Source organism: Lagenorhynchus albirostris, chromosome 9 (genome assembly GCF_949774975.1).
Source record: "Lagenorhynchus albirostris chromosome 9, mLagAlb1.1, whole genome shotgun sequence".
In the NCBI taxonomy this organism is placed as follows: Eukaryota; Metazoa; Chordata; class Mammalia; order Artiodactyla; family Delphinidae; genus Lagenorhynchus; species Lagenorhynchus albirostris.
In genome coordinates, this window is record NC_083103.1 from 51,534,739 (window position 1) to 51,561,357 (window position 26,619).

General features: G+C 51.9%; 3 protein-coding genes across 3 annotated transcripts in view; 2 read left to right on the plus strand and 1 right to left on the minus strand.

Moving 5' to 3' along the window:
* The window catches only part of PAAF1 (proteasomal ATPase associated factor 1), a 63,763-nt gene extending 55,839 nt beyond the window's left edge, over positions 1-7,924 (plus strand). Inside the window, exons 14-15 of the transcript XR_009542459.1 lie at positions 6,635-6,738; positions 7,751-7,924. The gene's annotated coding sequence lies outside the window, so the exon portion shown is untranslated. The remainder of the gene's footprint in view (positions 1-6,634; positions 6,739-7,750) is intronic.
* Positions 1,421-15,688, plus strand: DNAJB13 (DnaJ heat shock protein family (Hsp40) member B13). Its single transcript, XM_060159990.1, has 8 exons — positions 1,421-1,590; positions 6,635-6,738; positions 7,810-7,971; positions 11,187-11,344; positions 12,383-12,496; positions 13,593-13,706; positions 14,694-14,770; positions 15,365-15,688. The coding sequence occupies exons 1-8, from the start codon at positions 1,478-1,480 to the stop codon at positions 15,516-15,518; spliced, it is 996 nt and encodes a 331-aa protein (XP_060015973.1). The 5' UTR covers positions 1,421-1,477; the 3' UTR covers positions 15,519-15,688.
* Positions 15,689-18,760: 3,072 nt separating this feature from the next.
* On the minus strand, positions 18,761-22,067 carry LOC132526127 (dicarboxylate carrier SLC25A8). The gene is made up of 6 exons (XM_060159985.1): positions 21,814-22,067; positions 21,446-21,656; positions 20,274-20,468; positions 20,091-20,192; positions 19,570-19,750; positions 18,761-19,221 (listed from the first exon to the last, which is right to left on the minus strand). Exons 1-6 carry the CDS (start codon positions 21,937-21,939, stop codon positions 19,107-19,109), a joined length of 930 nt encoding a protein of 309 aa, XP_060015968.1. The 5' UTR covers positions 21,940-22,067; the 3' UTR covers positions 18,761-19,106.
* Positions 22,068-26,619: the final 4,552 nt, after the last annotated feature.

Sequence of the window (26,619 nt, forward strand, 5' to 3'; positions counted from 1 at the left end):
TTAAACTGTCAAAGTCATCAAAAACATGGAAAGTTTGAGAGACAGCTGTAGCCAAGAGGAGCCTCAGGAGACATGACAACTAAGTTTATTTATATTTATTTATTTTTTTGGCTGCGCCATGCGGCATGTGGGGTCTTAGTTCCCTGACCAGGGATCGAACCCACACCCTCTGCTTTGGGAGTGTGGGGTCTTAACCACTGGACGGCCAGGGAAATCTCCACAACTAAGTTTAATGTGATATCCTGGATCAGATCCTGGAAGAGGAAAAAACAAAACAACACAAAACAAAAAACGGCATTAGGGACTTCCCTGGTGGCGCGGTGGTTAAGAATCTGCCTGCCAATGCAGGGGACACGAGCTTGCAAGGGACACGGGTTCGAGCCCTGGTCCGGGAAGGTCCCACATACCGCAGAGCATCTAAGCCCATGCGCCACTACTACTGAGGCCTGCGTGCCATAACACCTGAAGCCCGCACACCTAGAGCCCATGCTGCACAACAAGAGAAGCCACCTCAATGAGAAGCCCACGCACCGCAGCGAAGGGTAGCTCCCCCTTGCTCGCTACAACTAGAGAAAGCCTACGTGCAGCAGCAAAGACCCAACACAGCCAAAAATAAGTAAATTATTTAAAAAACCAAAACAAACAAAAGGCATTAGGGTAAAAACTAGGAAATCTGAATAAAGGATGGAGTTATGTTATAAATGACGTACCGATATTGGTTATTATTTGTGATAAACGTACCATACTCATGTAACGTGTTAATGACAGGGGAAACCTGGTGTGGGGCATATGAGAGCTCTACTATCTTCACACCTTTTCTGAAAATCTAAAAGCATTCTAAAAGATTTATTTTTTAAAAGTAGCCAAATCTATTTGTCTGAAAACTTAATTAAAACCAATTGCTACTCTCCTTAAAAACTCTTTTCTTGGGCTTCCCTGGTGGCGCAGTGGTTGAGAGTCCGCCTGCCGATGCAGGGGACACAGGTTCGTGCCCCGGTCCGGGAAGATCCCACATGCTGCGGAGCGGCTGGGCCCGTGAGCCATGGCCACTGAGCCTGCGTGTCCGGAGCCTGTGCTCCGCAACGGGAGAGGCCGCAACAGTGAGAGGCCCGCGCACCGCAAAAACAAACAAACAAACAAAAAAACTGTTTTCTTTTTTAAATTTTACTTATTTTTTCTGAATTTTATTTTATTTTTTTATACAGCAGGTTCTTATTATCTATTTTATGCATATTAGTGTGTGTATGTCAATCCCCATCTCCCAATTCATCCCACCACCACCACCCCGCCACTTTCCCCCCTTGGTGTCCATACGAAAAACTCTGTTTTCTGAGTTGAGTGATCCTTAGGCTCGCAGAATCAGTCCCGGTTTTCTCAATCCCTCTTCTACGGGCACAGCTGAGAAGGCGGTTTGTTTAGGCAGGAAGGATTACAACTCCCAGAGTGCCCCTGTGCGGTTGTCAGGAGCAACCACGGAATGCAGACTAACAGAGCCGCTGGACTCAGGACTATCCAGCCAGCCATGGGCCAGGATTATTACTCTGTGCTCCAGATCACTCGCAATTCAGAAGATGCCCAGATCAAGAATGCGTGAGTGGGGGCAGGAGCGAGGCTTTTGGGTTGTGCTGGGACAGGCCCACCCTCATCTCTTCCAAACTGAGCTTTCCTGCACAGCTTAGGGCAGGCAAGGTAGACCTTGTTCCTTTTCTTGCTTCTTGCACACCGACTTCCTGGCTTTGGGCTGGGTCAGGGTTCCCAATCCATCATCTCTTACTCTCTATGCCCTGTCTGCTCTCCTGGGTACCCTGGTTTTCCTGGCAATAAAATGGGAACAAAGGAGACTTTTACTTAATAATATGGAGACCCAAAGTATTGTGAACAGGAGAGTGACCTGACCAGATGGATGTATTACATATTATATTCTGGCTGTCCACGTGGGGTTTTGGCATTGAATAAATTACATCTCTGAATAGTTCCATCAAGTCTTGGGGACTTCGTGGTGTGTCTAAGACAGGAATCAGCACATTTTTCTGAAAAAATATTTTTTGACGAATATTTACTGAGCGCCTACTCATATGGGTTCGGTGCAGTCTCAGCAGCTACAGATATCGTGAATCAGACATGTGCAGCTTAACTTTGTTGGTGGATACAGATGTTGAATAAGTCACAGCAAGCTTGATGAATGTTACAAAAAGAGGCATACAGGGCATGTGGAAGCTATCTTGGAAGGAGAGAGACCCCTTCAGGAGCTGTCATGATAATCAAGGCAAAAGATGAGGCTTGAAGCAGGGCAGTGGGCTGGAGAGAGAAGAGAGAATGGACTTAGCTATAAATTGGATCATTGTAGGGTAAAGAAAAAAGGGAGGAATCTAGGACAATTTAATTAATTAAGGTTGTATGATAATAGCTACACTTATTGAATTGTGCAGATGCTGTTCTGAGAACCTTCCATCATTATTTCACTTAATCCTCACAACAGCCCTGAGAGGTAGGTACCATTATTATCCCAAGGCTATGTGCCTAGTAACCAGCAGAGCCAGTATTCAGACACCTTGCCTGCTCTAATTGCCTACCACGGGCCAAGTCCCATAGGGGATCTCAGTGGGGTAAGTGGAGAGAGTCTACAGTGTGGCTGGCGAAACAAGACACAAACTCGTTAATCAATTAGAGAACAATTCGGGACAGTATGTGATGTCACCCACTGTTCATAGCATTTCATTGGCCAGTGAGACCTGTCTAGGGAAAGGTCACAAGGAGGGAGGGCAGTTGGAATGCAGAAAGATAAGCCCAACTTAAGCACTGGAAAGAGCCAGGTCTGAACCTAGGTTCTCCTATCTGCTAGCTGTGTGACCAGGGAAAATTGCTTAACCTTTCTGAGCCTCAGTTTTCCCATCTCTTAAAAAAAATAAAATGAAAAATAAGAGTTGTTGTGGTATTGAAATAGAATTATATGAGATAATGAGCATGAAGATGCCCAGCAATCATTTGCGTCTGAAACCATGTCTTATAAAGAGTGATTAAAAGAACCATATATGTTCCAAACAACAGTCCTTAACCTTTCTCCCCTGAAACAACTCTTTTTTTAAAAACTTAATTATTTATTTATTTATTTATTTTTGGCTGCGTTGGGTCTTCATTGCTGAACGTGGCGAGCGGGGGCTACTCTTCATTGCGGTGCGCGGGCTTCTCATTGCGGTGGCTTCTCTTGTTGCAGAGCACGGGCTCTAGGCACGTGGACTTCAGTAGTTGTGGCATGCAGACTCACTAGTTTGGCTCCCGGGCTCTAGAGCGCAGGCTCAGTAGTTGTGGCGCACGGGCTTAGTTGCTCCACAGCATGTGGAATCTTCCTGGACCAGGGCTCAAACCCATGTCCCCTGCGTTGGCGGGCGGATTCTTAACCACTGCGCCACCAGGGAAGTCCCCCTGAAACAACTCTTAAGGCATGAGTCACATGTTTGACACACTATTCCATGGGAGCACCTAGATTTTGACCCCTCCCCCACAAAAAGGCTAAACTTACATAATGAAGACAAGCACCACGATGATTCATAATCGCCCAGCTATTAACTTCTCACTCATTTATCCGAGGCTGCCACATCTGGGCTGTGACTTCGCCCCTTTCTCTCCCACTCAGGAAAGCAGGTGAATGAGAGTGATGTTACTGCAGAGCTTAAAACCACTCAAGTTTATATGGAAAACTGAACTCTTCTCAAACCTCCTTACTTTTACTCACTGTTAGAGTTTTCCTGCAATTCTCACACCTGACTACGACCTTTGTAATTGAGAAGGGCTGGTTTAGAAGTCTCAGGGAGGGTGTGAAAATTACCTTCAAGTCTGTCAAGGTAGACAGAGCAAATTCTGTCTGTAAGGCCCCCCAGGGCAGAGCCAGGACCAGGACCCTCATGGATGGAGGCAGAGTCACAGGACAGCAGACCCAGCTCAGTAAGAGAAAGCTTTGCCTAAAAGTCAGACTGGCCCCATAGTGAAATGGGCTGCCTTGTGGGACAGTGATTTCACAACTTTTACTCACTGCACTTGGTGCTAGGCACTGAGGACACAGAGAACTGGACACGGCAACTGGAGGGTCTCACTCACAGACTGGTGGGAGAGACAGATCCGTCGAACAACTGAAGCACCACGTGCTAAGTATGAGGATCAAAGGCACTTGGGGATGTGGGAAAGAGTATCTAATCTAGACTGGAAGCTAGTCAGGGAAGACATCCTGGAGGAGTTGACCCCTGAGTTGAATGTGGAAAGATGAATAAATATTTGCCAGGAGGAGATGAAAGGAGCTGGAGAGGGGTGAGCATTCCAGGTAAAGGGAGGAGAATGTCAAAGCCATGAGCAGTGCAGAGTGTGGAGCTTGGAGCCTGGAGAGAAGGACAGGAGAGGTCGTGGGAGCAGGGAGGGAGAGCTGTGAGTGAAAAGGGCAGAGAGAGAAGTGGAAGTTGAATCTCAGAGACATTTGAATTTTATGCTGAAGACAAAGGGGGAACCAGTAAAGGGTTCAGGCAGGAGAGTGACTTGGTCAGGGAGCATTTTAAAAACATCAAATTAACAAAAGAGAGAGAGAGATCAAAGTGGTGGCAGCACACAGAATAGACTGGAGAGGGGGAAACTGGAAACAGGAAGACACGGTTCTGCAATGGTTGTAGGGATGAAGAAGCAGCAAGAAAACATTATTTAGAAGGAAAAGCTGATGTGCCTCAGTGACTGATGGGATGGGGGTGGAGGGGACGAAGGAGAACTTGGAGTGGAAGATACTCAGCTTTTCCGCTTCAGGGTCTGGGCAAATGGGGAAAGTTTAGGGAATGAAAATGTGTGCACGTTTGGGCTCATTGAGGTTGTGGGGCCCGTGAGACACTGGAGAGGAGGTACCGAGTAGGCAGCTAGGTACAGAGGTCTGGAGCCAAGGGAGCGAACTGGTTTGAGATAGAGATTTGGGAATCATCAGCGTGTAGCTGGTGCTCAAAGCTGTCGGCCAGCTAAGCTTGTCCACGGAGCGTGTGTGGAGTGGAGTAAGAAGCACGGCAGAGCTCTGGGGTCACTGGCATGGAAGGTGTGAGCAGGGCGGACGTGTGTGGGACCACATGTGTACTGAGTGACTGAGGAGGCTGTGCGGATGCCCTCCTTTTGCTCCTGCAGACCCCCGCCCCACCTTTCTGCACCCTGCTCTCTGCTCTGGGAGACTGGCCCATATGAACTGCATCAGCAGACCTCCTGGCCCTCAGGCTTCCAGATGCATCCTGCAAAAGGAGCACAAGGCAGGAGATTGGGAGGGAGGAGAGTGGGGCAGGGGTATTTATTCCCAGCTCCCTTCTTATGGGATCTCTTCAGGTTGGCTATGGCCCTGAATCAAAGATCACAGCTTTTACCAAGGCCCTGTCCACACACTCTCTCCTGTGGGATTTCAGTAACCTCTCCCTCCCCTCACTGCTACAGGCTCATGGGTGGTCAGGACACCTCAGGACACCTCAGGACTGGTAGCCTCAAGGGACTATGCTGTCCCTTGTGGTTTCCTGCCCCACCTCTCACACCTTGGTGTGTGGTCCATTATTAAACTCTCCACAAATCTCCAGCTTGTGCCACGTCTTTCCTCCTGAGATGTAATGATACAGATCCCCAGATGCTGCAGGTGTGGCATCACTGTGTGGTGGGATTGGGCAGACACATAAATGGGGGAAAGAGGGACTTCCCTGGTGGTCCAGTGGTTAAGAATCCACCTTCCAATGCAGGGGACGCGGGTTTGATCCCTGGTCGGGGAACTAAGATCCCACATGCTGCGAGGCAATTAGGCCCACGTGCTGCAACTGCTGAGCCCGCACACTCTGGAACCTGCACGCCACAACTAGAGAGAAGCCTGAGCGCTGCAACAAAAGATCCTGCATGCCGCAGCGAAGATCCCACATGCCACAACTAAGACCTGCCTGACACAGGCAAATAAATAAACAAATAAATAAATAAAAAAGAAATAGGGGAAAGAATGAGCACAGAGGGGCAGACAGCGAGACGACCTGATCTGTGCTGAGTGCCTCTCTGTAGCAGGCCCACTGACACCTTATTTTATCTAATCTTCCCAAGAAGCCTGTGTGTCAGTTCAGACACCAAGACAGAATTAGATGTGCAAGAAGTGTTTGAGGGAAACAACTGTGAGGATGAAGCGGGACTAGGAATGTGCCGGGGAGCCTTCACACCATAGTGCAGGTCTGATGCTTGTGAAAGGCAAGAGGGAAGGAAGGGTTGGGTAGGGAGGGCTCTGGCGTCATCCAGAGAAAATCTCAGCCAGGCTGATGGGGAGGCCTCAAGCAGAGGTTGGGCATTGGAGGAGGCCTGGGTCCTGTAGGGCTGGCCCAGCACTGATACCCCAACAAGCATAGGCATAGGTTGGGAGCTGCTTGGGGCCAGTGCAGCCTCAGCACAAACGGCCAGTGGGGCAGCTCCTGGGACTGTCAGTCAACCATGCTCCCGACACTGGGTTCTCTTCCAGGGGATCTGAGTGTTGCGCCTCCCTGGCCACCACAGCCCTGATTTATAGCTGGAACATCAAAGCTCCGAGAGACCACCAGGCAGCAGACAGCAGAGCCAGCTCTGAACCTTGGTCTGTGCCTCAGGATATTAACCCTCCTCGCTCTAGGTACCGGAAACTTGCCCTTAAGAACCACCCATTGAGGTCCAGTGAGCCATCCGCAGCGGAGGCATTCAGGCAAATAGCGGAGGCCTACGATGTGCTGAGCGACCGTGAGTGATTGGGACTGAGCATGGAGGGCGGCTTCTCTGTCCCGCGTCTCTGTTAACATCATCCTCACGTCTCTGAGCATTGGGCTTTCTGAGGGGGCCCAGCAGAGAGTAAGCATTCCTCTTCCCTGCCCAGAATCTAAACAAATTGAGAAAGGAGACATAATGAACTGCCTTTCTCAGTAGACACAAGCTAAGGTGGAGGACGTGGTGTGGAGAGCCCCCAGATTAGGCTGACATGCTCCGCTAGTCTCAGCAGTGCAGGACCTGGGGCAGGGCCTCCCCCCCTCCCTCCCCACATGCCCCATGCCCCACCCATCCCCTGCAGGACTGCAGAGTGAGATGCTTGCTGCCCAGGAAAGAAGGCTAAGGCTGAGGCAGACACGCCCGGTTATTCCCTGATTACCAAGAAGCTAAATCTCCATCTCCTCAAGGACAGCATATGTACAAAGGGACAGAGAGGGGTCTGTGATTAGGAAATCTCTCTCCCATGGAAAACTGAAGCCTAGGGAAAGAGATCCCCCGCCCCTGCCCGAAGCAGTGCCCACATGGGTTCCCTAAGGGCTTGCCCTGGAGACTGTAATCATGGATACTGTGCAGAAGAATGGCCAGAAGATCACTGATGTTTCTCCAGCCCCTAGTTTTCAGGACTTCGGACTCTAAGATTTCAAAGCTCTAGAATTTGGAAGCTCTAGAATTCTTACATCCTACAATCTCAAGGCTCTAGGATTCTATTTACCCCACAAAAGGCAGTAGCTGTGATGACTGAGTTAAGCCAAACCCCAGGATGATAGCCCGACCCTCAGTCTCTCACTGTCTTCTCCAATCCCCACCCCTCCCCCAGCAAGTTTCAGTCTTTGTCATCTCTCCTCTGGGCTATGGGATCATACCTAGGTCCACCCAAGATGAAATGAAATCCCTAACTTCTAGAGTCGGCCAGACAGCAGGCACCTTAGAAATAAGGCTCTTTTCGCCCCGCCCCTTCCTCTCTGCCCCATATCCTTCTGCTTCCCAGCCCTCCAGCTCTCTTAGCCCCTATGCTGGATCCCTCCTCACCGTGACACATATCCACAGCTGTGAAAAGAGGCATCTATGACAAGTTCGGAGAGGAAGGCCTGAAGGGCGGAATTCCTGTGGAGTTTGGATCGCAGACCCCGTGGACAACTGGTTACGTCTTCCACGGCAACCCAGAAAAGGTTTTCCATGAGTTCTTCGGGGGAGATAACCCCTTTAATGGTAAGAGGTCCTGCCTGCCCCTTTGCCTTACTGGGAAGGACATAGCTATAGAAGATGCTTTTCTCTGAGTAGTTTTGTTTACTTTAAGAAATATATATAGTCCATGGTAAAAAAAAAATTATTGTAAAAGAAATTCCAGTCCTCCATTCCTTCCCCAGAAGCAGCCACTCACTGTTAACAGTTTTGTATCCTTCTAGAAATATTCTATGGATTTATGAGCTTATATTTATTTTTACATAGCCTTTTATTTTGTGAAGGAAATGGGACCACATTATATACACTGATTCTTTTCACTTATATCTTGGAGATTATCTTATTATACATTATATTATAAACAGATCTACTTTATTCATTTTAATGGCTGCATAAGATTTCAACGTACAAGCGTGTGTTAGTGAGATGAATACAGGGATGGATGTGTGAATGATCCCAGGTTTGAGGCAAACTGACAAAGAGTTGATTTCCAAGGCTCCGTATCATCATGCAAGGACAGTCCACCTTCAGACCTGTCTTCCTTCCTGGCTCCAGTTAAGCAACTCACAGAGTCTAGATTTTCATTGCCTGGCTGCCCCAGCCCCTTCTCCCTGGCTATACTACAGCTTGTCTGCATTTCAAAGCTTACCTCTTCCTCTTCTCCACATTGATATGTTAAGTGGGCTACAGCCTGCTCAGAGGCCCCTCCTACTGTGCATTGCCTTCACCTGTCTGCCAGAGGAAGCTGAGTTTATAAACTCCAGGTGAAACTGGAAAAGCAAGGGACTTGGAGTCAGAGGGCCTGTTTCAAATCCATGCACCACTGCTTATGAGCCGTGTGATCCTGGACAAATCTCTTCACCTCTCTGAAACCTCAGCTTCCTCATTGTTAAACAGCTAGTTCCTCACAGGTCATAATCAAATGAGATGATCTTTATGAAAATGGGCTTTGGAGTCAGAAAAATGCCATACAATGGGCCTATCTCTCCCAGGGACAGGTGCATGGAGAAGAAGCGGTTCAGGGGAGCGAAACCAGAGCTTACAGGGGTATTGCTCATTAGGGAAGGTCAAATTCATGGTATGGGGGTCCCTCAGGCAGTGCCCAGGAGTTATACTGCTGTAGTGCTTCACCCTAGGGGTTCTTGTGTCCCATCTCCCTGCAGAATTGAGGGGCTTGGCTTCCTGTGACCTGGCTTTTGGAGTGTCTGAGACCTGGCACACCATAGGTGCTGGGAGAACAAGTGAATTCAACCATGCAAAAGGGGACCCGGTAATTCACAGGCCTCTTGATGACCCATCACATCTTTTTCTTTTTGAATTTTATTTTATTTTTTATACAGCAGGTTCTTATTAGTTATCTGTTTTATACATATTAGTGTATATATGTCAGTCCCAATCTCCCAATTCATCACACCACCACCACCCACCACTTTCCCCCCTTGGTGTCTATACGTTTGTTCTCTACATCTGTGTTATGACTCATCACACCTTAAGATGACACCACCTTGCCCTCCCTAGCCTAAGGTCATTCTAGCCTGCAAAGTTCTTTCTGTGACACTAACCAGGAGAGGCAGAGTACAGGAAATCTTAATTATGATAGTGACGCCTGCAGTTTACAAAGGGCTTCATTAAGCTTAGTGGTTAAGGGCACAGGTTCTGTAGTCAAATCCTCCTGGGTTCACATCCCAACTCTAATACCACTAGCTGTGGCACTGTGAGCATTTTGTTTGACCTCTCTGGGCCAATAAGATAATATCGCAGAGTTGAGAACAGCACCTGACACGTAGTAAGCTCTCAGCAAGTTTTGTTTTTAGTTATTTTTTTTAAAGATTTTGTTTTGATGTGGACCATTTTTAAAGTCTTTATTGAATTTGTTACAATATTGCTTCTGTTTTATTTTTTTGGTTTTGGTTTTTTGGTTGCGAGGCACGTGGGATCTTAGCTCCCTGACCAGAGATCGAACTGGCACTCCCTGCATTGCAAGGCAAAGTCTTAGCCACTGAACCACCAGGGAGGTCCCTCTGAGCTAGTTTTAGTTCATCATCATCTTGTTATCTGATCCTAATGGTGGAAGGCAGGTCAAGCATGTTACCCCATCCCACAGACTGAGAAACTGAAGCCCAGACGATTGCAGTGCACCTCAAGGTCAGGGGCTCTTTGCACTAGGATGGAAGGTGGGGCAGCAAGAGGGGTTATGGGTGTAGAGCTGGGAAGGGCCAGAAGAAGTTGAGGAAAGAGGAGTTTGGAAACATGTTGGTGACATCTCTAATTTGTTAGGGATTAACCCTGTCTCTCCCCATCTCAGCTGCTGACTTCATAGAAATTTGAGCCTGGGGTCTCTAGTGGTCTTGGGCTGGGCTGAACAGGGAGGACAATGGAGCCTGGGGAAGGGTAGGGAGGACTGGCATGCTGTGACCCTCCACAAAAGCTAACAGCACATCATTTCTGGCACTACCAGCTACTGCCACCAGAGGACACTCCTGTCTCCTCTGAGGCAGCCTGAGTTGAGGAGTACTTCCCCAGAGGTAGGGGTGGGCTGGGGGAGGGAGGTAGGGAAGTGTGAGTGAAGGGAGTCCAAAGTGGGGGATGAAGCAGTAGTAGAGGGCATCAAGAGATGGTAATCCTTGGATCGACAGTTGAGGATGTTACTGAGTCCAAGCTTCTACTGCTTGCTGCAGGACAGGCCAATAAATTGAGAGATGAGTTGTTGGGGGCAAGGAATAGCGACTATATTTGAAAAGGCAGCAAACCAAGAAGATGTGGACTCATGTCCCAAAGAACCATCTTGCCTGAGTTAGAATTCAGGCTTCCTTTATACCAAAAGGGGAGGGGGTAAAGTCACATTTCCTAGCTCCCCGTCAGACTCAGGAGGGGAGGTGTTAATTTCCTCCTGCCTGCAGTCATTCACAGGTGAGCCTGGTCAGGATGTTTTCTGTGAGCTAAACAAGGGTGTTTTAGCTTAATGCTCATTACCTGGGAGGTAGGGTTCCCAGAGATGGGCCATTACGTATAATTTAAGCTTATAGGTAACATCTGTTTAGTGATTAACTTGTAATAGTATACAAAGGTTCTTCCCTAGTACAAGGGCAGCTCGTTGGCCCGGCCAAACAGTCTGAGTCTGCGAGGTGGGAATGGGAGTCTGGGTATTACGCTTGGGGACTGAAGAGGTGGGGGGATTGGCTATGAATCCGAGTTTCTGGACACAATTTCTCCTACTCCTTGCCTCTCCCCACCTCCTGCAGAGTTTTTTGATGCAGAAGGAAATGAGGTAGACTTGAATTTTGGGGGACTCCGGGGCCGAGGGGTCAAGAAACAGGACCCCCCAATCGAACGAGACTTCTACCTATCCCTGGAGGACTTATTCTTTGGCTGCACCAAGAAAATTAAGATCTCCCGAAGGGTAAGTACTTGGGAGCCACCTTCTATCCCCTCCAACCCTACTGGTTACCTCCTCCCTGACCCTAACTGGAGACCTCAGGTATGGTCTCTCACAGAATCATGGAATCTTAGATTTGGAGATGGTAGAATTCTAAAATCTGAAGTTTGGAAGGGACCATTGAGGGTATTAGCCTGGTTCTTTCCTAGTGCAGGAATCCCCTCTGTGTGCTTCTAACTGGGACAAGCTCTTTCCGTTCTTCTCAGTTCAGCCCCATCCCTGAGGGAAGAGGGAGGGCTGTGGGTGGGAGGAGTCTCCTGTGAATTCTGCTCTCTGGGCATTACCAGACCATACCCTCTGGGTTTCATCTGGGTGTCTGCCTCATGAGTAAGAAGGAGCTGTGTGGGCATGGGGGGTGGGCTGGGGGACAGTTCCCCAGGGGACTGGTTGAAGAAGACCCTCAGTGCCCCAGGGTCCAGACCCTGCATTGGCCCTGTCCCATGGTCCAGCCCTGTGCTAGGCACATGAGCAAGGCCACCTCACACCTTTGCCCAACAGAGGAGATGCCAGCTGTAGCCATGCTTTCCACAGATGGCACCCATCTGGGTACGTGACTGCAGAATAGATGGATGACATAACAGAGGAAAGCTTTGGGTGAGGCTGAGATATGTTGCTCTCTGTGATCTTTCTCCCTTTGGGATTAAGAGACCTGCTAGAGGCTCAGGGCCAAAGCCTCTGGGGTGGGAGAGGAAGTGAGTGCGTGTTCACCGTGTCTGTTAGAAGCCAGGGCCTCGTAATTTCTAGGGCTGGAGTTGTGGCCTTGATCGACTCATGGTGACTGCTTGGCACCTCAGGCCCTAACCCCATGACACGCCCTGCCATCCTGGAATCATAAGCTCTTGGTTCCAGTGGAATAGGGTGGGAGTGGGGATGGCTCAGGGCAAGTTCTCCCCATTGCTAGAGAACTGAGCTGAGCACAGATCCCATGGAGCATCCCTCACGTGTGTAAAGGCCAGCTGGGAAATCCTGAGCAAATCTCCCTCCCCTGTCATCTCACTACAGGTGCTGAATGAGGATGGGTACTTCTCTACCATCATGGACAAGATCCTCACGATTGACGTGAAGCCTGGTTGGAGGCAGGGCACACGTATCACCTTCGAGAAGGAAGGGGACCAGGTGAGAAGAAGGGAAGCTGCCTAGGGACAGTCACATGGGTTCATTCGGTGGACAGACTGAGGGGGAAGGAGGCAATGCTTTTTCTTGCCCCTATGAGCCCTGGTCTGGAAGGGAGACCGGTCTGCAGTGTGGGTGAGCTGATCCCTAATGTCCCTTCCGAGGGACAAAGCCTTGCACAATGCCTCGGGGATTGGGTAGCCCAGGGTTTCTCCCCATTTTGCAGAGTGAGAAACTGAGGCCTAGAGAGGGAAGGGACTTTCCCTGGGCAAGAGCACCGGAGCTGAAAGGAGAATCCAGTCCTAACATCAGTGTTCTTCCTGATTTTCTTTAGTGTTTCTCTGAGTAAAGCCCAACTATAGGAGCTACACAGAAACCATTTATTTATAATAATTTTAAATTAAATACTTACTTAAATAAAAATGTAAAATTATTGTCCAAGGCATGCTGAATCCTCAAGTCCTGAGAAGAGGCAGGATGATGGTGTCTTTAGAGCCAGAGAAATGAATTCCTCTGCCTGTACTTCTTGCCCCCTTTCTCACTTATGAAACACCTACTTTTGAAAAACCCACTTCAAGACCCAGCTCCAATGCTCTGGGCATCCTTCCCTGACCTCCCCTCTGGGTCAGCGCCTCTCTGAGCTCCCGCCTCTGTGTTCCCTTTATCACATTCTTGAGCCTGCTGAGGATTTACTGTGTGCCTGTTTCCTCCACTAGACTGGAAGCCCTTGGGGGTGGTGGCCAGTCTGATCCCTCTGTCCCCAGTGCCCAGAAGAGACCCAGCAGAGTTCTGGAACTTAATGAAGCTTGGCAGGATAGACTTGCAGGCAGTTCTCTGTCCCCAGGACAGTGTTCTGCCCTTCAGCTGCGTGCATCTACTTGGGCTGCTCAGTAGAGGACAGTGATGGGGGTAGAGCAGGATTCTTTGGGGTAGGCTTCTCAGAGGAGGGGCTATGAAGCCAGACTGGAAAGGCCTTTCCAGAAAACCTGGTCTAATCTCCTCATTGTTCAGAGGAAGACATGGGGACAATAGAGGCAGAAACTTGGCCAAAGTAACACAGCCAATTAGGCCTTGTCATCCCTTGGCTCACCCTGCCCAGGGTCCCAACATCATCCCAGCCGATATCATCTTCATCGTAAAGGAGAAGATACACCCTCGCTTCCGCAGGGAGAACGACAACCTCATTTTTGTGAACTCCATCCCCTTGGGCAAGGTGAGTGGGCAAAGTGGAGGAACAAGGGGTGGGCAGATCAGAGCGAGGCCCCCCCCACCCCTGGGAGGCCCCGAGGCAAGCAGCCTTCACTCCCCTCTCCCCCGGTGCGTGGCGCAGGCCTTCAGAACGTGATAAGTGCCACACAAAACCTTTGTGACCGTCTTCACTCCTGAGTGTGAGTGGCCCCTCTGCGCCCTCACAACCCAAGCAAGAAATTGGGCACCGGCCTAGACTTTGCCGCCCTTCCCTGACCCCACCTGCGGTCAGGCACTAAGTCCTGTTAATTCCACCTCCAAATCTCTTTCCACTTGGTCCACTTCTGTTCAGCCCCACTGTCCAGGTCTGTGCACCTGGGTGTATGCAGCAGCCCTCTCAGTGGCCTTCCTGCCTTTCTTCTCATCTCCTTCAGGCACTTCCCCACCAGGGTCTTTCCACAAAGTCATCTGACCCTGCCACACTCCTGTCTAAACATCTTTGCATGGCATTCAAGGCCCTCTGCTGTCTGGCCCCTGCTGATCTCATCCCCTGCACTCCAGCCACTGCCACTTAGAGCTCCTGCCCACTGGGTGCATTCTTTTTCACACCCTCGTTCTCTTGCTTATGCTGGGCCCTCTGCCTGGAGTGCTGTCTGCCCACCTTGTCTAACTGGCAGGCTCCTCCTCACCCTTTAAGGCCCTCATCAGCTGCTACCACCACTATGGAGCCCTCCTGCCCCAGCCCAGAATGGTTCAGTGGACCTGCCACCTTGGCTCCCACCGACCCCTTTACTTCCCTCTGTCATAACATGTATCAACATCACTCTTATCTCCCAGACTGTGAACTCCTTGAGGGCAGGTGGTAGCCCGGCTCACTCACCTATTAGTCCTTGAACATCCTTCTGTCTCCAGTGCGTAGGGCCTGGCACTGAATAGTCTCATAAAGTGCCTTCTAAAGAGAATGGACATGGGGGCCTCCCCCACTCCCACCTTTGGCCTTAATGTCCCCTAGGCTCTGACCTGCTGCACCGTGGAGGTGAAGACCCTAGATGACCGTCTGCTCAAAATCCCCATCAATGACATCGTCCAGTGAGTCCATCTGCTTGGGCCCCAATACGCAGAAGGGCTGCCTGGTCCTTAGAGGGTGTGTTGGACAGGCTGGCCTGGTATAGTTGTTCAGGTTGTACCCAGCACAAAGGGGTAAGAGAGACTGAAATCCAGCCCCCTCTCTGGCTAAGCTGCGGGCCACATTCACTTGGCAAATGAAGTGCCTTTTTCTAACTTGCATGAAGCCATTGTGGAGGCCAGAGGCCCCCTGTGTTGGGAAATCCTTGTTGCCTTCATCCTCTAGAAGTTCTAGAGTTCTGAGTTACATCTCCTAAGCCCTTTTCCAAGCAAGGCCCTCTGCATGGGAAGCTCAGCAGCCCAGCACTCCCCCACCCCAACCCAGGGTCTGCTGCTTGTCCTGTTTCCCATGTAAAATGGGATTCCTGGAATCCACCATCAGAGCCTCAGTGTAAACGGTTTTCAGGGAACAAGTTGTCTGGAACAAGCCAGTCTCCTCTCCCCTCCCACTGGTTCTAGAAGCTGCTGACTGCCCCATGCCTGAGGTTTTCTGGGCAGGGGCGGGTGTGCTGCTCTGGGGTGCCCTCTGAGCCCCCTTCTTTCATCTTCCCGTCTCAGCCCCAGGTACTTCAAGAAGGTGCCAGGTGAGGGGATGCCGTTGCCAGAGGACCCCACCAAGAAGGGGGACCTCTTCATTTTCTTTGACATCCAGTTCCCCACCTGCCTCACACCCCAGAAGAAGCAGATGTTGCGCCAGGCGTTGCTGACATAACTCTGGTGGGCTGGGGACTGGAGCAGGGGGAAGAGAAGGCTAGCTGGTCCTGACCCCACCCCTACCCCCAGCACGGGGTGTGCACGGGAGCCAGGCCACTGCACAGGCATGACGTGAGGACCGGATGGCATGGGATTTTAAACTGATACAATAAAGTGTTATTTCCTATCCTCTAGCTACACCCAAGAGAGTGTGTGTTGGAGGGAGAAGAGCTTCATACAGCCGTTCTTGTGGAGCAGAGGGAAGGGCAGGGCTCAAGAAGCTGAGGACCTGGGACCCTGTCCTGGCTGTGTGAGCCTGGCCAGGTCCCTGAGGGTTCAGAGAGCCTCTGTGCTCCCACCTTGATAGCGTGGGGCAATGCTACATCGTCTCTGAGGGTCCCCAGCTCTATTTCTCATGACACACGATCTTTGGAAGGGCAGTCTCTAGTGTGATATAGTCACATTGTACTCAGGAAAGCAAAGCACAAAGAGAACAAAACCCTTGTCTCAGGTCACACAGGGCTCAGTGGCAAAGCTGTCATCAGAATCTTGAAGGCCACTTCCCACAGCCTCACTCTGCTTCGATTAGAGGCAGCATGAGGGACACAAGTGCTGGAAATGGCTTTGGTTTCTGCTTGGCCTGGGCTGCCTCTAGGCAGGTCTTAGAACTGGGCTCTGCTCCCAGTCCTGCCGCTAACCCTTTGGATGTTACTCTCCATCTTGTTAGTGAAGCAGAACCCATAACCCTCCTCAGGCAGCTCACTGGTGCGAAAGTGCTTAGTGAACTCACTGCTTAGATTATCAGGGTTACAGCATTGCTACCAGCGTGGCCTGGGGGAGTGCCAGCCTCCAAGCCCAGCTGGGCCTTTGCAGACCACACCTGCTTCCCCAGCCCGCCCTCCATCGACAGTGCAGCATGCACCTCTTCTGTGCCAGGGGAGGTGCCCTTCACTTGAGTCTGGACTTGGGCTAGGAGAGATCCAAGCTTATGACAGAGCGGGTGGCCACTTTTGTGAAGTGACTTAAGAGGTGCCAGAGGGACTTCCCTGGTGGTCCACTGGTTAGGATTCCGTGCTTTCACTGCTGAGGGCCCGGGTTCAATCTCTGGTCAGGGAACTAAGATCCTGCAAGCTGCGCGGAACAGCCCTCAAAAGAAAAAAAAAAAGAGGTGCCAGAAAAGGGCCCCATGATATCCATATTGCTTGGATTCCACCATTCAAAGCATCATATCAGCTTAAGGTTCTTTTTCTTAAATGGGGGCTCAGTAGCACCAGTCAGCCACTTTTAAACCATCAGGGAGAAAGCAGCCGACCTTGAGACAGAGTCTGACCCAGGGTTCACTAAAGAATGGGGGCTTTGGAGTTAGATGCACCTCAGGTGTTCTACTTAACCAGCTGTGTACCCTTGGGCAAATCGCTTCACCTCTGAGCTATTTACAATCCCTATCTTGCAGGGCTGTGGAAACCAGAGGAGTGAAGCAGACTCTGCCCTGAGGTAGGACCCAGGTGGAGAGGTGGCGGTAGGTGCCCTGTTCTGAGAGCAAGCAAGTGGGTGAGGGCCTGCCTTGTGAAACTCTGGTGCTCCAGCTGTCCTCTAGGGCAGCAGCAAGGCCTGCTCTTAACCTTTTCCTCATGGTGAGACTCTCAGGCCTGTGAGAGCCATTTATGAGATTGTTGTTATTACCTCAGTGTGGCCTTCAGTGCTACTTTGTGTCAGGTATTTTATAGGCATTAAGGGTTGAGGAGTTACTGAGGCCTCCTGGTATGCTGTCCAGTGGTTCCTCCTACCTTTCCCAGCCCCTCATTGTCTCAGGGTCATGCCTAGAACCGTGATGAAGTCTGGTGGCCTTATGTCCATGCCAGTGTCTGAAACACAAGGCTGGTGAATGAGCCAGCTGACAATGCCTAAGGCAACAAATTGCCCCTCAGTTTCCTCTGGTGCAAAACAAATCCTGCCTCAGAGGATTAATGTGAGAATTAAGGTGCATTAAGTACACTGACCGGGTCCTCCACTTATGCCGACTCCCTGCCACCTTCACCCTGGCGTGACTCCTGCACCCAACCCTGTCCCTCTTGGGGACTATGAGACCTCAGCTCAAAAGTAAGGTGAGGTTGTAAATCAACTATACTTCAATAAAAATAAAAAGTAAGGTGAGGAGTCCTGGACCCTCTTTCCTTCTCTACAACCCTAATATCCTGGACCCCTTGCCCAAGCACTGAAGGGCCCAGCCTCCTGCTCTGACCAGTGGGGAAGGCACAGTAGCACCAGCTGACTTAAACAGGAAGGTCACGTTCTCTGGGCTTGGCTCCACAGCTGCCCAACAGGATTCCTGAAGGACCCCAGCCCCTAGGGGAAAAGTGCACAGGGGGAGGGCGGAATCTGAGTCCTAGTCCCAGTTCAGCGGCTGATTTCCCTTGTGTCCTTGCCTGCATGACCTGTCTCAGCCCTCAGCTTCTTCAGACATCTATAAAACGGGCCTGGATGGCTTAATTCTAAGGGCCCAGCCCTTCAGGAGATGCCTTGGGATTCTGGAACCTCACAGAGTCCCCTAACCCTTGAAACAGAAGTAGCCCTGCCCACCTGCTTTCCTGACTGGAGACAGATGGTAGGAAGAGGGACAGGGAGGCTGACACCCCTGGTTTGTCACCACCTCCCTGGGATCTCTAGCCTGGGGTGAGGGTGAGACTCTAAATGGAAAGACTCCGGCTGAGGCTGGGTGTCTGCTCTACAGCCTGTCCCACCCAATGCAGTTATACCGCCTCCTAAGGGTATGACTGTGGAGGATGGGAAGCAACCTGACTTGCCCTCACTAAGCCTGGGACTTGGGGGAGGTGGATTTCCCATTTGTAAAATGGAATAAAATAAGCCTACAGCATCTAAGGTTCCTAAGTTCCTCTAAATCTTCCAAGCAGCACAGGAGAAGCAGGGCAAACAGGAACACTCATTTTGCAGATTAACAGGCCCGGGGCCAGCTGGGGGGGTTGGAAAGGCAGGTACTGGAGTACCAGACACTGGTGAGTGAAAGCTCAAGTGGTGTGGCGAGAGAGCAAGGCCACTGCTGACTCCAGGCCGCTCCTTTACTTGCCACCCCAGCCCTGGCCTGGTCTGGAAAGAGAAGCAGACCGGATGACCTCCACCCAGATTGCTGGAGGAAGATGGGTCACACCGCCCTTTCCAAGTCAGGTGGCTCCTCCCCTGCCTACCAGGTGCCAAAAGGGCCCATTAGACCAAGACCTCTGGTAACAGAGAGGGAGGAGACGCCAAGGTTGAGCTTGTTTTATGGGTGATGTGCTAGTCGGGCTCAGGGGCAGGAGGCAGGACGAAGAGTCAGGCTGAACTTCTCAAGGGACTGAGGGCTTGAGATGCTGGCTTGTCCAGGCTTCCCACAGTGTCAGCTGGGGTCAACTCCATCAGGACTGTGAGAGGCAACGGGGAGCTGAGGGGTGAAAATGTGGGGAGAGGGAAGGGAGGTGGTGGGAAAGGGAGCAGAGGGAAGGGGTGGGGAGAGAGGGAAGGGGTGGGGAGAGAGGGAAGGGAATGAGGGGAGGAGGAAAAGGGAAGCAGGTCCAGGCTGCAGCCAAAGCCAGAGGTGATCAGCAGGGGGGGCTCAAAAGGGAGCATCCCGGGAAGCACAGGCAGCCACGAGGGCCCGTTTTAGCTGTTCATAGGTGACGAACATCACCACGTTCCAGGAACCCAATCGGAGAAAGGAGGGCATGAACCTAGAGGGGAGAAAACACACGTCATCTCTTTCACCCTGCTGGGCCCTGGCAGCCAATCCAACCCAGATGCTCTGTCTCAAAGGAAGCTGGGAGGGCCCAGGGAATGGAGCTGTGGCCTGTGAGCAAGAGTCCCCTGTGAGTCTCCATTTTAACACCCACAACGTAGGCATGATAGCAACTCTGATAGGAAGGAGTTAAGAGCACGAGAATGCCAGGACCAGGATCAGAAATAGTTTGACACGTGGTTGCCACAGCAACCACTCAGTTCTGGGTGGTTCTCTCCCACCTGTGTGATAGGTACAGGTGGCCAGGAGGCCTAGAATTGGGTGGGGTGGATCAGAGGCTCACCCTTTGTAGAAGGCTTGGGGACCCTCCTTCTGGAGCATGGTGAGGGCGCAGTGGCCAGCACTGCGGTACTGGCATAGGGCAGAGTTCATGTATCTCGTCTTGACCACGTCGACAGGGGAGGAGATGATGGTGGTGCAGAAGCCCGCCCCGAAAGCGGAAGTGAAGTGGCAAGGGAGGTCATCTGCCAAGAAGGAGGAGCAGGGGAAGCAGTCAGGACTCCTCACCCCATAATTCCAGAAGGAAAGAGATGATTTAAGTAGCTAAGGTCTCGTGGTTTTAGAGACACAGAGACTGCAGCTGGGACCTCTCCCAGTGTCTCTGAGAGTCACTTTGCCAATCTAGCCTCAGCGCCTCAACGTGCAGAGTGGAAACTTCACCCCAGTTGGCTTCAGTTCAGTGAAAGAGAAACTCACTCCATAAGCAAAGGGGAAATGGGATGAAAAGATGTGGTCTCCAGGCAGACCCACACTGGCTCCTGGTTTGGGGGAAGGTGAGACCCAGCAACATCTACCCTAACTCACCTGTCATTAGGTTGGCCTTCAGGAGAGTGTCCTTGATGAGGTCGTAGGTCACCAGCTCAGCACAGTTGACAACAGCATTACGAGCGACATTGGGAGAGGTCCCTGCAGAAAGAAATGGTGCCTATGTGAGACCAAGGAATAGGGGAAGAGGAGGATGCGGAAGGGAAAACACCTGGTACACACCTTTCCAGAGTCCCCGAAACCCCTCCTCTCGGGCAATGGTCTTGTAGGCCTCAATGGTGCTTTGGTACCTCCGGCCACCTCCAGCCTGGGCGTGCGCCTGGAATCGGACCTTTACCACATCCGTTGGCTGGGCCACGGCCACAGCCAAGGCACCTGTGGTGCTGCCTGCCAGGAGGTGGCTCCCGATGCCGGCATCTGTGGGAGAACCATGGGGGTCAGTGGCCAGCTGGGTTTACACTCATTTCCCACCTCTCCTCACCAAAACCACGTCACTGCCATTTCCTGTCTTCACTGTAACCTTTCGGTAATAAGACACAGACTAGCCCTGCTCTAAGAACTTTTTGCATCATACAGTCTATCACTGGGAGTGTCTACTACGTGCTGGGCACTGGGACAGAGCGAGGAGCAGGACAAAATGAGACGTAATGCTTTCTTTCATGAAGCATTTTCATTCACTTCATTTTACCTACTCAGCAGCCCCGAGAAATCAGAACCTTTTTTTTTTTTTTTTTGGCAGCGCTGTGTGGCTTCTGGGATCTTAGTTCCCGACCAGGGATCAAACCTGGGCCCTGGCAGTGAAAGTCCTAACCACTGGACTGCCAGGGAATTCCCAAGTATCATTTCCATTTGACAAATATGAAAGGCTCCGAGAGAAGTGGCTTTTCTCAAGGACTGGGATTCATAGGACTTGGGTTCTCATCCCTGATCTACTTCTCCCTGCCGTGTGATCTTGGGAAAAGTCAACCTTTTGATCTGGGTTCTCATTTTCCTCACGTGTAAAATGGAGGGTGGGCATGGCATGCTGAGAAGGTGGAATGGAAGCGTGCTGGCCTTGGAGGCACAAGTCCTCAGTGTGTTTTCTTTCTGGCTCCCCATTATGTGCCCTTGGCCAAGTCCCTCCCGCCCGAGCAAGCCTCAGCCTCTTCATCTGTAACACGGGGATGATACCACCTGCTCCCGAGGTGGTTGTGAGGACTGTTATGAGACGATGCCCTACTTGGAGCCTGGCACAGCCCAGGTGTTCAGGAATCCTTAGAAGAATCAGGGACCCTTCTAGTTCTCAGTTCCTCTGATCTGAAATTCATCCTAGAGGTCTTGGGGCCTAAAGGAACTGTGCAGCTAAAAGAACGAGGATCAACCATCACTGAGAAGAGGCCAAGCTCCACACTCACGCTCAGAGCCCTTGGTGTAGAACTGCTTGACAGAGTCGTAGAGGCCGATGCGGATGGAGGCAAAGCTCATCTGGCGCTGCAGGCCGGCGACCAGCCCTTTGTAGAGGCTGCGGGGGCCCTCGGTGCGCACCATGGTCAGGATGGTGCCCAGCACCCCACGGTACTGGGCACTGGCCGCAGCCTGCACTGGCCCCTGCCTTTCTCCTTGGATCTGCAAGGCCAAGGCAGGTGGTTGCCCTCCCCATCTCCTTCCATCCCTATGCTCTAAAATTTACAGCGCCGAAAAACCCCGCTGGCCCTTGAGGAGTCTGTGTCTTGGAGAGGGAGCAGACTAGCCACCATCAGAACCCCAGGCTTCATCTCCTCACCTGCAGCCGAACTTTAGCAGTATCCAGGGGAAAGGTGATGAGATCTGCAATGCAGGCAGCTGTGCCAGCCCCCAGGAACTTCACAGTGGCAGTAGGGGGCACATCTGTGGCCTTGAACCCAACCATAATGCCAATTCCTGCTACCTCCCAGGAGATGAAGAAAAAAGAAGGGGGCACCTTCAATCAGCTACAAGACGAGACAGAGGAACTCTGCTGGAATCTAAGCCAAGGAGAGAGAAGGTCCATCAGAAGCTGAAGCTCCAGACCCCCCCTTCTCACTACCCCACCCCACTTTCCCTGATAGCACCACCTCCCTAAGCAAGGACCCAGAGCTGCCCCTGGAGGGCAAATAGGAGTGAGCTCCACAGGCACTCAAGCAGGGGCTGGAGAAGCAATTCATTCCTGAGAAGTCCTCCCTTTTACCACAGGGAGTGTCTGGATCACAGCTATCCTAGTGCTACCTCACAGGCACTGGCCCAGCCCTGTGTCTGCTGGGTGCAGAAATTTCACTGAAGCCCACATTCCTGATGCTGCAGATCTGTTTGAAGGGCAGACAGAAGTAGGGAAAAGGTTTCAGCTAGACCAAGACCTGACAGGCACAAACCCACAGGCTTATGCCCTGGATGTCTTAAGCAGGAGAGGTTCCTATGGGTCTTGAACTAAGTCTAGAAGAAAAGGAGTGAACAAGACCTATTCAGCTCCTTCAATTCAGTCTAATTCTCTTCCCCACCAGCCTGCACACAGCTTGGGCTCTCTAGAGGCACTCTTTCAAGGAGTCTGCTTTGCTGGGCACTGGCTCACTGAGGCGCAGGAGACAGTATCTACCCTAGAGGGGGGCTTATTGTCTGGCATGGGATGGACAGGTGATTCAAGCTGCATTTGGGGCTTGCAGAACATAGTCTCAAAGTGCAAAGGAGGGAACATCCAACTCCACTGGGAGAGAAGAAAGGGTGGGTAATCAGAAAAGACTTAGAAAAGGTAGCATTTAGCTGGGCCTTGAAGGATACTGAGCAATTCTCAGGGCTGAGAGTAAGTGCATAAGGTGCTCTACCCACCCCCACCCCCACCCCGGGGGGTGGGAAAACTATTCCCTCTCTGGCCAGTTTCCTCTCCTCCTATAACATAGAGGGATCCACATCTTCATGAGAGGTGGGGATGCGGAAGTGCAGGTCAGAGCTATAGTGACAAAGGAAACCCAAACCTCCATTTTGTTCTCAGAATTGCAACAACACCTTCCTCCCCTGCCTTAGGAGGAAGTGAGCCCAGCACCCCAGTGGAGGAGGGTGACCTGCTTCTCTCCCCTGAGTTTCTTTCTTTCACTACATAGGAGTGGCTGCTCTGAGCCTCACCTAATGGGCTGCCCCCATTGCTGGGGCCGGGAGGAAAGCGCTGGCCAGCAGAGGAATGACGTGGTGGCAGTCAGTTGTGAACACACAGACCCATGTAAACAAGATGCTCACCAGGCTTCTTCCTCCTGGGCTTCTCATCCCAGGTGGCTGGGCCAACAGGGAAGTCTAAAGGCGACTCACCACTCAGTTCCTGGCCTTATTCATGCTTCCCTGGAGCCTGGCCCACATGAGGCTCAGTGAAGACTGGCACTCAAGCAGCAGAAGGGGTTGGTGAAGGTGTTCCAGAACCCCCAGCGTCCCTGCCCTGACATCCTTGTTCCCCAGGGAAGTGCTCCACACCTTTCCTCCCCCCTCTGCCTGGCACATTCTACTAGCTCACTTACTTGTCAGTGCAGCCCTGTGAGGTGGCTGCCCTTACTTCCATGTTTCAGAACAGGGAACTTAGTAAGCGTCCTGTCTGCAGGCTCCAAAGCTTATGCTATTTGCTTTGCACTGTGCCCAGCTCATTTCTTTCCTGCTGTTTTCTCAGCCCCAGGCCTTTCACGAGGAGGTCCAACACCGAAGTTCTCTCATGACAATGTGACAGTTCTGAGAAGGTTCAGGCAAACGGCATTCCCTTCTCTGGGCATCAGTGACATGAGTCAATCATGTCCTGACCTTGATCTGGGTTGCAACGTGTTGTGAGGGCCAGAGAAGAATAAGGCCCAGGCCCTGCCCACCTCAGAGACAAGTGCAAAGGCTAAGTTGCCATTTTGAATGTTGCCTTGGGGTTGCCATAAGTCAGGTCCTTCAGAGGCATGGGTATGAAGGCAAAGGTCTCCGTGCTAAAGACCATACTAAGAAGATTAAACTCAGGCCTAACGAGAAAGAGTTAATAATATATTACAATCCCCAGCAAATAACCAGTTTCACCTGATTACTAACTGCAATCTTAAGGATAGTCAAAAGTTTGAGTCAACAATATGTAGTTAGAACAACAGGGTCCTGTCCTAACTCTGCTGCTGACTCCTAGGGTGACCTGGGGCTAATCACTGTCCCACCTGGGCCTCAATATCCTCCTTTGTAAAATGGGGATTACCATCCTTGGATTGTCAGGTCAGCTTAAGGGCTCTGGCCCTTAAGTGCTTTGTGAACGCTAAGAGTGACTTCACTGGGACGGTGGTGCTAGTTATTTGGGTTAATGTCCTGCTAAACCTGCCCCCAGACCACAGGGCTGAGGCAGTAGAAGACCCCTCCCTTAGAATGGACTCTTACCTGGCTCTTAGATCTCACGCTGAGGCCTTCAAGATCAAGCTTCTCTAAAGGCATCCCATTCTTCAAAGCTGCCAGTGGCTATCATGGCCTGATCCCTTTGGTTTTCCATAGAAAATGGCTGGGAGATGAAACACCTAATGGTCATACTATGTGTCCTGCAGGTGAGGGCAAAGGAGGAGAGTTTAGAAAGGGAAATGGACCTTAAAGGACCACACCCCAGCAAGGAAAGGGCCATCTGTTCAAGGCACATAAGCCCACTCAATCCTTATCAGGGGGGTGTGAGGGTAGGGCACAGGGTCCATTTCCCACAGGGCAGCTGGGGACTAATTAAGTGCACACACTGGAGGAGGGGGACACACTGGAGGAGAGGATGAACCCAGGAGTCTTCCCTCCCCCGTCTGCTCTCTTAGTATCACACATTGCTCTGTTGCAGATTTCTCCTTTAGTGGAACTCAATATTCTGGAGAAGCGTCCCGCAACACAGCAGACTCTGGTGAGCAGGAGTGGGGCGGTGGTGGGGGAGTCATGATGGGTCAGAGACTCGCTGAGTCAACTAGGAACCAGAGCGGGGCTGCGAGGAGGTTAGAGGGGCTGGAGCGGGCCCTGCTGAGGCTGCATCAAGCAGCTCAAAGCCTCCTGCCAGCAGAAAGAGCCCCAGGGATGGCCTGGGGCCGCCTGGAGTGGCAGAGGTCATTCTGGTCTTCGCTGAAGGTCCCCCACCCCAGCCGAGGAGAGGAAGTGGAAGGGTGAAGGCTTATATTACAGCCATTTGAACGCGAGAGGTAAAGAGCAAAAGCAAGACATGAAAAGAGTGAAAGAAGAGAGATAAAGAAAAACAACAAAAGGTAAAATACAAAATAGGGTGGGAGGTGAGGAGTGAAATTAAAGGTGGCGCGCGGGTCCCTTCCGCCGGGGTAGCGGGAGTAGGGCAGATATAGCGGGCGCAGGGCTGGGGCGGGCCGGGGCCGGGCTCACCGGGCCGCAGGGAGAACAATCAAGTACTGGCAGATATGTCAGTCGCCGGGCGGAGCGCGCATCCACGGAGAGCAGACTGTACTCGACCCAAAGGCGCGGCCGGCCGGGTTTGCAGAGAGGCAGGCAGAGGGTGCGGCGCGACTTCGATCTATGGGGAGCGGCCGGCTGGGCGGGGGCGGGACCTGCGGTCTCCGAGGGCTGGGAGGCGGCCCTTTAGTTGCAGCATTTCCGCAGAGACCGCCACGCCCCGGGTTTTCTCCGCGCCTTTCTCCACTTCCATTTTCGGGAGCCGATCCCAGCGTCTGCCCCTTCGTTTCCCCATAGGGTTACCCCTCGCCGCGCCAACTTCATCGTGAAGATGGCAAGACTGACTCCCGGAAAGAAGCAGAGGCTGCCCAGGGTCGTACACGCCTCTGGCCCCTAGCCAGGGCTCTTTTTTTTTTTTTAATGTATTTATTTATTTATTTATGGCTGTGTTGGGTCTTCGTTTCTGTGCATGGGCTTTCTCTAGTTGTGGCAAGCGGGGGTCACTCTTCATCGTGGTGCGCAAGCCTCTCACTATCGCGGCCTCTGTTGTTGCGGAGCACAGGCTCCAGATGCGCAGGCTCAGTAATTGTGGCTCACGGGCACAGTTGCTCCGCGGCATGTGCGATCTCCCTAGACCAGGGCTCGAACCCGTGTCCCTTGCATTGGCAGGCAGATTCTCAACCACTGCGCCACCAGGGAAGCCCAGGGCTCCTTTTAACAGCGCCCAGAGGCTCGGGTAGAAGAGCACTCTCTCCGTTCAGGGACGCAGTCCGCTGGTCCCAACTCAGCCGCCCGTGATTCCGCAGACAGCCCGCTCTCCCCAGGTGCCAGCGCGGGACCCCGCGGGGCGGGGCCTCCCTACCGGCCTCGCTGGCGATTGGTTAAGGGAGCCGTGGGGCCAGAGGAAGGAGCCAATCTGGGCTGCAGCAGCAGGTGGCCGATAACCGCCAACAGCCGTTGGGTGCGGCTGGGTTTCCCGCTGCCTCCGGGTCCTGTCCTGGGCTCCTCGGGGACTTCAGGACGGGGAGGGGTCACGGAGCGTGACGCTCCGCCCCCACTTACAGAAGAGCCAATGGTCAGGAGCCCCTCGAGTGAGAAGGCCGAACAGGGCGTGGACCTGCTGCGTGTCTAGGCCCCGGCATGAGAAAGGGATGGTAGGTGAACCGGGACTGGGTCGCCCTCAGGTTGTTGGTGGTCTTAT